This window comes from Mus pahari, chromosome 7 (genome assembly GCF_900095145.1).
Source record: "Mus pahari chromosome 7, PAHARI_EIJ_v1.1, whole genome shotgun sequence".
NCBI classification, from domain to species: domain Eukaryota; kingdom Metazoa; phylum Chordata; class Mammalia; order Rodentia; family Muridae; genus Mus; species Mus pahari.
In genome coordinates, this window is record NC_034596.1 from 36297341 (window position 1) to 36308262 (window position 10922).

Sequence of the window (10922 nt, forward strand, 5' to 3'; positions counted from 1 at the left end):
AAGCATAGTCTACCAAATGACGATTCTGACGACTGTCTCTTTCCTATCCTTGTCCAATTTCCCCGTCACTCTTTTTTTTTTTTTTTTTTTTTTTTATTTGTGTGTGTGTGTGTGTGTGTGTGTGTGTGTGTGTGTGTGTGTGTGTAAGACTTGGCTCAAAGTCGCCCCCAATTATGAAGAAACAAACCATTTCTTCATCGACCTTTCCTTAAACCAGGTTTTATTTCTTTGTGAACACCTGCGCTATTCACCTGGAAAGTCCACATCTGTGTTGGGGTTGTAAGAGGATTCCTTTCTCTTTCCTGGTAGCTACCTTTTCGCTGGCCACGTAGGTCCCATCACCAGACACACAGGCACATACCTTCTGTGCTGCCATCTGTCCTGCACATTCACTCTGCCTTTCTTTCCCAGTTTCCGGACTAGCCCACTGACACTTGAGATCTATCTAAAATTATAAATACTCTTTCTATTTCCTAGTAGGACATCTATTTCCTAGTAGGACCCTTACACCTTGCATTAATGAGAAATCTACAGGAAAGCAATTGAAAAGTGGATATTTGTCATTAAGAACAACCATGTTGCCACTGTGTGTAATCTTAACCTGAGAAATTCTGAAATGTATTACCAATAGGCCCTAACAGCTATCCATCTGGTCAGATTTCTCATAGATTGTGAATAAAAGTGATTAAAGGGAATGGTGAGATGGCTCAGTGGGTAAGAGCACCCGACTGCTCTTCCGAAGGTCCGGAGTTCAAATCCCAGCAACCATATGGTGGCTCATAACCATCCGTAAGGAGATCTGACGCCCTCTTCTGGAGTGTCTGAAGACAGCTACAGTGTACTTACATATAATAAATAAATAAATCTTTAAAAAAAAAAAAGTGATTAAAGCCACGGATCCTCTTTACTTCTCAAAGGTCCGAGACTTTAGCTACTGCATGATCACTGTCTATTTGACAACGTATCAAAAGTACATTGTTATTTCGTTGTTGTTTTTCTTATGGGAGATTTGAAGAGAATGAGAATAGTTTCTATAAGATTAGATGAAAAAATTTCTAGGTACTCAATTTTTAACTCCTATCTTTAAACTTTAATATTAATTGTTAAAAAGCAGATAACTGAAATTTGAAGATTGAAGAATTCCCAAATTAAATATCATTAAAATACATACTTTGTTATGTCTAATAATTTCTAAAAAAATTCAAAGACTATATAATTTGTATTATAATATATTCAGCAACAAATATAGCCTTTTTCAAAATTTTTGAAAGTGAAAAAGTTTTAGAAAAATAGAAATTGTTTCATCTTACATAATGTGCCTCTATTCTGACCTTTTAGATAAATTCAAGTGTGGGCACATAACTGTCTCTATGTAAGGTAAAATGACATGGTTGTAAAAATAGATAAAAAGTGGGCTAAGCTAGCTCAAATTTGCATCATAGGTCCTCACCTTTGAAACTTATCACATTGACAGAATAATCTGAATTGGGTTTTATTTTATTTTGGCACTGAAACATCTATAAATCTATATTGGTTTCAAAATTAAAATCTGATTTTTTAAATGGCCTTCTTTACCTCAAGGCCTGTCTCTACTTTTAAATATTCACAAAACGAGCCTTACTAATATTTGAGGTTCAAAATGTACTTTCACCAACGTTGTTTGGAAAGATGATTTTAAAAGAAAAAAAAGTCTTCAATGGCTTATCAAGCTGAATAAGTTTTATTTTCCATTGACCTAATGCCTGCCCCACCCTTATTTCATTGATTTCTAACTTTCTGAATCAAATGAGTTTTCCAACTCTTGCCTCTATATTTTACTTGAGAACTTGTGATCTCTTGCATTTCAATTGATAATCTTTCCTCTACCTCTTAGGATTCACGCTACGTTCTCTGAAGACATTATTTTAAGGTTGTACTTTGAAGGCAGAGTCATCTTCTTGTTTCAATTTTTAGTTTATTTTCTTCTTTTGACACCCCTTCTCTCATTCCATGTCTGGCATGTATTTTCGCATCTTGTTATTATCATTTTCTCTAGTTTTTTTCTGAAGCTTTCAATATTTGTACCCAGGAGGAATTAAGCACCTATTCCTATTTCTAGTTTGAAAATTTTCTTTTCATTCTGGGTCTCCTTGAACTCGGTTGCCAGTGGCCACACAACTCCTACGTATAAGAGCCATTGGAGTTGGTTTTACAAGCGTTTTCTCCAGTACAGACAGAGTTACCATGACCCTACTTCTGAAATAGAGTTGGGTTTATCTCTTGCTTCACCTTGTTCTTGGTATTGGACTCTTTTCTGGGTACTCTGTGAATTCTTTTCACTTATAGAAATATTTCTTTTAGTTTTCTGCAATAGCATAAAATCTCATGATGTTTACTGTCTACTTGGTGGCTTTTTTCTTTTATTTACACCATTTTCTTCTCATTTATTGAATATTTGAGAGATTAACCACATGGTTATATCTCTTGAAATTTTAGCTAACGATAATTTAATAGCTACATATTTTCAAGTTTTATATCTTTAATGTTTGATTTTTCTATTGCAAAAAGACCCGAAGCCATAGTTAACTCGATACTATTTGAAAATTTACAGTGATACAGACTAATTTTGTATCTTATATACATAATCATGTCTTAGTTGATAGAATTCGGTAACCGTTAAGTGCAAGAATAATGACAGTGATACATACTCTCGCAAACATGCAGAACTCAGACATAAGACCCTCCAGGAAATTATACAAAGTCAACATTCACCCTCACTTCCATGCTTCTGTTTTTACAGCTGTTTCATTCTCCTGTGTTTACCTTTAAAAGACACCTGCAGCTTCTTCCCTGATCTCCTTGAGGACTGTGAATTATACAAGGGAGACTGCAGGCCTTGGACTTCTGCTTTTCTTAGCTCACTAAGAGAGTCTGTGTTCTGAAAATCCTTACTTGAATAGTCTAAATATGAGGTGTCTAGTGAGGCCTGACTGGAGATCCAACCCAAAACCAAAAAAAAAAAGTCGTGCAAATACTGTACATACTCCATGATTAGGAGCTGAGATCCCCAGTAGAAAGAATCTTTTATTATAAACTCCTGTTTCCTCTCACATTGTTTGGGATTTGTTGGAATATAGGCTTGTGTTTACATACAGCTTCTGGTATGCACCTGTATGTCCCTTTTCACTTGACTGCCTCAGCAAATGTGACCTGATAGCAACATGAACACTGTCATGTCTGGAAATAAGAAAGCAGTCCTGTGGAGTCTAAATTTTAACAGATTTATGAGATTCACTATTGATTGTTTTTCTACCTCCCCTCTGCCCTTTCATATCCAGATGCTGAATATTTCAACTTCTCCATATTTAAATTCATGACTAAGAATCAAAAATTCAAATAGTAGCAAATAAGGCTATTTCATTTTCCCTAACTACAAACAAAGCATTGCAAACTGTATATCTGAGATCCAGTACTTTTGTTAACCAATTAATTTATTTTCAGTTTGGCTTTTTTAAAAATTCGCACTTTAACGGCATTTAACATTTGAACAGATAGATTTCTCTTCAGCACAAACTGAATTAAAAGGAAAAAAAAAAAAAACCTCTACCTTAAATCATCGTGATATCGTGACCTTTCTCATATTTAAACTCCTTTTTCTGCCTCTTTCATTCTAGTTATGTTTCGGCTTTATGACACCGATGGGAATGGCTTCCTGGACAGCTCGGTAATTCTTTCCTTCAAATCTTTTCTGAAAATTGCAAAATAGTTTCCTTTTAAAGAAGCAAGTATGAACTTATAGTTATCAACATAGAAGGCACTCCCCATAGAACTTAAATTCACTTACACAGCATTTTTGTCAACGGAAGACAGAGGACTGTGAGCCTTCAACCCAACGGTTTTGAAAAAAAGAAAATCTGCAAAGAGGTTTCCCAACTTGTGAAGAAAACCCAGACCTAAAACACAGCCTAGAAAAGCAGAGAAACTGCCAGTAACATTTGCCTTTTAAAATATTGAGTAAGCATAAAGCATCTAAAGAAGTTATGAAATTGATTTGTTTTGTATTTCCTCCTCGTGAATTATTCTTAATCATAATTGCAATAAAGAAAGGTGGATGAACTTACAGCCTGATGTGAGAAATCTCTTTAATGATATCTGTAATTTTCCTATAGCTTAAAGGAGAGAAGATGGTGAAAGGAAAATTGTATATCTGAATGATAACATGGAACGCATAATTAAATGTTTATTTCATTTATAATACATGAGAATAAATGGTAATTTTCAGAGAAATAGAAATAAGATACCCAGTATACACATCATTACTGTATGTTGTACTCAATAATGTAATTTGCATCTTCAGGAAAAGTAGAAGCAATAACATACATATTAATGTCAGAGTTGATGCGGGCATTTCCAAGTGTGTGTATACATCAAATTTCATATTTTTGTTGCTGTGAGGTGCTGAGGACTGAACTCAGGGAAATACTGTGTAACAAACACTCCTAATTTTTACAATATATTTAACAGTGAGGGAAATGCACATAAGCTGATGATGCAGGTTAGCAGAGGGTCTTTGAATTCATCTGACAAAACTTGCTGTAACTCAAATAGACCTAAGGTTTTTGAAAATTTAACTGCATTTATGTTCACGGACAGCCATGCCACTGTGAGTGTGCCCAGTTCACAAGACAACTTGCAGAGCTTTGATTTTCCACTGTGTGTGTCACAGGTTCAAGTTCAGGTGGTCAAGCTTGGTGGCAGAAGCACTTAACCTACTAATCTACCTTGCCATATAATAGACTTTGACAAGGACATGTCTTTCTTTCTGTAGCACGGCATAGCATTCTTGCGTGCTAGCTTCTCCAGAGAGAAGGAAAACATTTAACCCCTTATCCAGGAAACAAGCGCCACCCTGAGTTGATGCTGTGATGCACGTCCTTCTGAGATTCAAACCTCAGGGTTTGCTTGTTAAATTCTTCTCTGTGTACTGACCTTAATTTAGGAATATTGAAACCCAGGGTGAATTTACTCATTTTCCCAGGGTCATTCATTTTTACAGTGATGCAAATTACATTATAATATATCTAATGCAGATTTTTTTGTGAAATGTTTCTTTTTCATTTTAAATGAAAATGTATGTCCTAACTAAGATTTTAGCTGATTTGAAAATTCAGTTAAGTTTCTTTTGTTTTTGTTTTTGTTTTTCTCTCTCTCTTTCACTCTTGGACTCTGGCCATTTCTAAGGGAACATAGGTAATCATTTGTTGCCAACAGTTATAATTGGATGCCCAATATCAAACCCATATTTGAGAATAAATGGGTTTATTCATTATTAAGTTTTTATTCGTATTTTCTTTTTCTTTTTCTTTTTTAAAAATTAAATGCCAAAGTTTAATTCCCACTTGGATTTTTTTCCTGACACCATCTACTAACTTCAGTATATCTCATTCAATATTTGTTTCAATTTTTGTTTTCTAAAAAAAGGGGCAGGGGCTGGAGCAATGGCTCAGCTGTTAAGAGCACTGACTGCTCTTCCAGAGGTACTGAGTTCAATTCCCAGCAACAACATGGTCGCTCACAACCATCTGTAATAGAATACCCTGATGCTGTCTTCTAGTGTGTCTGAAGATGGCGATATTGTACTCATATAAATTAAATAAATATTTAAAAAATAAAATAATATAATTTATAGCGCTACTTTGAAGATGTAACAGTTCTACTATCAGAAACAAAATGGAAAAACGATCATTGACTTCAATGCTGACTGTATCTCACCCAATTTAGTTATGTTCATTGATTATTTCTAAAACTCTGGAGACATGAAACATACGTTTCTTGTAATAACACATAGTATCTTTGTAGATCTTTGTAGTAATCTTGAATTTGGTCAGGTTAGGATGCCCATTTTACTCATGACGAGATTAAGAGAGGCTAAATGAGTTATCTAGATTTATGTGCCTATGACATAGTCCACGAACCAAGGTTTCTATTCCTTCTACTCAAAAGGTTTAACTTCTCCAAATTATTGACCAAAGGTGAATGGATGAGAGGTTAGCAATCACCACTGAGTTGTTAGCAGGAATTGATGTTAATCAGTTACTAGAATGTTTACTTATATTGTAATTTCTGTTGCAAGGGATTTTTATTTTTATTTATTTATTTATTTATTTATTTATTTATTTATTTATTTATTTATTTATTTATTGCTTTGTTTTTCGAGACAGGGTTTCTCTGTGTAGCCCTGGCTGTCTTGGAACTCATTCTGTAGACCAGGCTGGCCTCGAACTCAGAAATCTGCCTGGCTCTGTCTCCCGGGTGCTGGATTAAAGGCACGCCCAGCAAGAGTTCTAACCTGACATATTTCTTAGTTATATTTCTTCTTGGAAGAGTGAGTGTAGCTCTCATTTGTTTCTCAAATGATCTCTTGGATCCTCATAAATTAACCTCTTCTTGCCATATTACTGTCTTTATCCCATAAATTTTGACCACGTGTGACAGGGAGCCCAGTAGAAAAATCTTTCATGCTTATACTTTCAATCCTTATCTTTATGTAAAACAAATGCTAACTACAGTTTAAAAATATGATTTCTATATTATAAATAAAAAGATAAAGAGATATTTATTTTCTGGAATTAGATAAAGAAAACTAAGTTTTATATTTTTATACTTTAAAAAATTAAGGTGCATTTAATTAAGTCATATGTATTTGCTAGCACTTCTTCATAGAGTTGAGATTAGGAAGCTATGAAAATTTAAACTAAAATTTGAGTGTCTCAGCAGCAAATAAACTCCACATATGCTTAGCCTCTGAAGCTTGACTTCCAAATACCATTCTAGTAAAGTACCCAGAGAAGTGGCTACACAGTCAATATATGTTCTCAGTGAATGGAAGTAAAAACAAATCTCTCAGTTGTCTGCATGGGCTTCCTTCCATCCTCCAGGATGTTTGGTGTCTTGAAAAAAAATAATCACATCTTGTAAAAATACACATGTGCTTTCAAAAAGGCATGGCTCGAACAAAGCTGTGCCTGGTGTTGTGGTGCCCTCTCTTGGTAAAGCTTCTCAACAAAGGGCAGGGCTGATTTTTTTAGTTAGGCTACACTTTCACATACATCAATTATAAGGATCTTTGATAGTTAATATCATTTATTTATAGAAACTCTTTTCTATTTTGTTAAAAGATATCTCCACTAGTTTCTGTGTATGCTTATGATTTTAGAAAAATTGGTTACATAACCATTTAATCTCTTGAACACTCTGAAAAACAATGTTCTAAAATTCTAGACTAACAAATCCTCTCTCTCTCTCTCTCTCTCTCCCTCTCTCTCTCTCTCTCTCTCCCTCCCTCCCTGTCTCTCTCACTCTCCCTCCCTCCCTCCCTCCCTCCCTCCCTCCTGTGTCCCCTCTCATCCTCCATTCTCATTCCCACCTATTCCAGGAGTTAGAAAATATCATTGGTCAGATGATGCATGTTGCTGAGTACCTCGAATGGGATGTTACTGAACTTAATCCGGTAGGCATGTGGATGAGGGAACTGTTGACTAACTTATGGATGGCTTTTGTTTTGTTTTGTTTTGTTATTTTTGGGGGGATGAGAGGATAAACATAATGATTTTTTTATTCAATTATTATGGCTCCCCACAGGTCAAGTTGACTCTGAATGGGATGATAGGGTTCATGTGGTCTTATGATCTTGGCTTTCTTCCTAGTGTTATATTTTGACTAGTGAGGGTACACACATGGGGGTAAGTGGATGCTGCTGATGGACACTGCTATGTTCAGCCCATGCTATTGAAGATGCTGGCGTATTTGTATGCCGGGTGCATTGAGCTGCTCCTGTTCATGGGTCACTTAGAGCCTGTGATGCCTGGGGGCACTACTTTATTTATTCTTTAGATGGGTGAATTGAGAGCCAAATATGTTGACATTTCATGCTTAAAGCTCTACAGCTAGTTACAAACACAGACAGTGAATTTTAGCCAACGTGTTTAAAGAATCAGTGCTTTTTATAAATGTTTCTAAGAAAATAAAGATGCCTTATTATGTATGAATTTATACAAAATTGCAGCATCATTAAAATGTATTGAAACATTTCTTTTTAGGCAGTTTAACTTCATATATAAATAATATTTTGGGTAAAATTGATAGGAGTCAGTTGTTTTATTTTTGAAGCCAATTAAGTTTATGAAGTGTCTATGAAGAAAGCAATTCCGTTTTATTTAAAGGTCTGCATGCCATATGAATTTGAGCTTATTTGTAAATTAGCACTCACATTTAGATAGTGCCTAACAAGATAAAAACAGGGCTCTGAAGCAAGAGCTCAGTCTGCCTTCCTCTCCTGTCTCAAAGGAAAGGCTGGTCAGGCCTGATCCAGTGAAAAACAGTGACACCTTTCTTAACCCAATTAAGACTTCTTCCAGCTCTAATTCAATGGTATTTCAGTTTCATTTGTGTTGTTGTGGAAATTTGCCTGCTGTGCTCACAAGTGACACCTGTCATTAGCAGTTTTCCTTAAGAAATTCTAGGAATTAGCAACTGTGTTTATAATTTATGGAGGAATTCATCTTAATATTCCACCGAAATCATGCAGTTTACTAGAAGCTCTGCTACTCCTTTTCATCAGAAAAAAAAAAAAAATTAAAATCGTATTTTACAACCCCGTTCAACTTTCTGTCTGTGACAATTGTTCATCTGCCAGAGACATCTGCTCATTCTCATGACAATCAGTGAAGGAGACCTTGCTTCCTGTCAATCAGCTTTCATAGCAGAAAGAGATACCCCAACTTCTCAGAAAATAGTATGTGGTGCCCAGTGCTCCACCAACGTAAGACACAGCTGTTCCAAAGGAAGCAGCCGTTCTTGTTTGATCAGTTGACTATGACGGTTATCTCCTCGAGATTGCAAATAACAACCATGACATCATGTGTCCTGGGCAATCCTGATACGATGGCCTCCCATCTGGACAGTCCAAATAGTGGAGAGTTAGAAAAACAAGGTTACTATGGACATTGTGTTTGCTAACACAGCTCACCATGTCATCTAGCCTACAGCCTCGACAGCTCTTTTCCTCTTAACAACTAGAGATGCTTTTTAGTTATGCACAAATAGAGAAACGGGAACACTTGAGGTTGACAAATGAATAGGAAGACCAATATGTCCTTGGAAAGATAGTTTGCTATTGAACCCAAGCTCTAACAGAGGAATTACTAAGCATACAAATTAAAGTATGGTGGTACTCACTTGCAGTCCCATCACTCTGATGCTAAAGAAGTTTCATCCTTCAGCCAGCCTGAGCTAATCAGGGAGACCCTGCATTACTAAGTCAGAACACAGGCCTGGGGTCTGCCTCACCATGCCGGTTCTTTCCTTGTTCTTTGCTTTGACAGGATCTTACTGTTAAATCTAGTCTGTCCTCAGAAACCAAGCAGGCTCGGTTTCTTATTTGTTCATTCCAAGTCACTGAGAAATCTCCAAGAGGCATCGCACGTTACTCATTTTTTTTTTTTTTTTATCAAATTCTAAATCATTCCTTTTAAGAATAATGAAATAGTGATGTTGAGGTGTTGTGTTCTCTGTTCATGAGATCCTTGTGTTGCTATGAAGAAAAACGATCTGACAAAGACACCAAGCAGAGAGCTAGGGAAATACCGTGTATGCCTCCAATTCAAGTCCACACGTATAGATAGCATCTTTTCTCATCTGTACTCTCATGCTGCTTGAATGTATTTTTCTAAACTGATTAAAATGTCCTTATTGTTTAAAGACATGTTCTTTCTACTTTATAGTTTCTATTGTATTTACCTTCCTGATTTAACCAGATGGGAAGTTTGTTGACCTTTCCAGCAAACAAAGATAGCATAGTTGAAACTTGTGCATAATTTAAATTATATACATTCCTGTTTCAGCCAGGGATATTTAACTTATAATACATTGATATAATGAGGAATCATTATATCCTTACAACCATTTGAAGTAAGGATCCATATTATCACCACACTTTAAAGAAGCAACTTTAACACAATCACACAGTGTTGAACATTACTTGCAAGCCATCTTCAAAGAAGTCATATCAAATATGATCAGGTTTGGGCTCTGTTAAATTGTTATAGGCAATTAAAAGGAACTTTATTCCCTTGCTCATTACTACATGACGAAGAATTATTTGAGCTCTTTGCCCTGATGTTAATTTTTCCAGACACTTTCTGGCATATATATGAACTTAATAGGTGATCTTGAAGAATTAGTTAGAAACTACTTTTCCCTTTAAATTTAAAGTACCTTTTAATTTTTTCTTTGCTGATTTCTCTTGGGTGATGTTTAAAAGTTGGGCACCTATTTCTAAAAATTCATCAGCATAGAAAGTCAAGTTCTAGAGTACAGAATTAATAGACTTACTTAAAGACACTTTTCTCTACTTTCACTCATTTTCTAGTCACAGTATCGTATAACCAGCTGGAGAAAGTGTTTTGTTGAATTATACGGATTTTAAAAATCAGTTCCTTGACTACTTCTCCCATCTCCTTTTCCAGATCCTTCATGAAATGATGGAAGAAATTGACTACGACCGGGATGGAACGGTGTCTCTGGAGGAGTGGATACAAGGAGGAATGACGACTATCCCACTTCTAGTCCTGCTGGGCTTGGAGAATGTAAGCCTTTTCAATGGGGAGGGAGAGTGACTGGGTCAATAAGATGCTCTTTGGTAACATTTGGTGATCAGTTGCCCAGATCATTGACTACCATTGAGACTGTAACAGGTTTCTCAACTTCTAATAATCCCATGGCACAATTGTGTGAAAAGCAAATAGATGTGAACTATGCTGTGCACGTGGGGGCAGGACAGACACATGGAATTAGGGATTAAGAGTGGCTCCAGAGCTGGGCGTGGTGGCGCATACCTTTAATCCCAGCACTCGGGAGGCAGAGGCAGGCGGATTTCTGAGTTC

General features: G+C 36.1%; 1 protein-coding gene across 6 annotated transcripts in view; it reads left to right on the plus strand.

Moving 5' to 3' along the window:
• Window positions 1-10922, plus strand: part of Dgkb (diacylglycerol kinase beta) — a 667872-nt gene that overhangs the window by 214535 nt on the left and 442415 nt on the right. For all 6 annotated transcript variants that reach the window (XM_021201522.2, XM_029540832.1, XM_029540833.1 and 3 more), the window contains 3 exons: window positions 3654-3703; window positions 7415-7489; window positions 10506-10625. In XM_021201522.2, the coding sequence (XP_021057181.1) occupies window positions 3654-3703; window positions 7415-7489; window positions 10506-10625 (245 nt within the window). The remainder of the gene's footprint in view (window positions 1-3653; window positions 3704-7414; window positions 7490-10505; window positions 10626-10922) is intronic.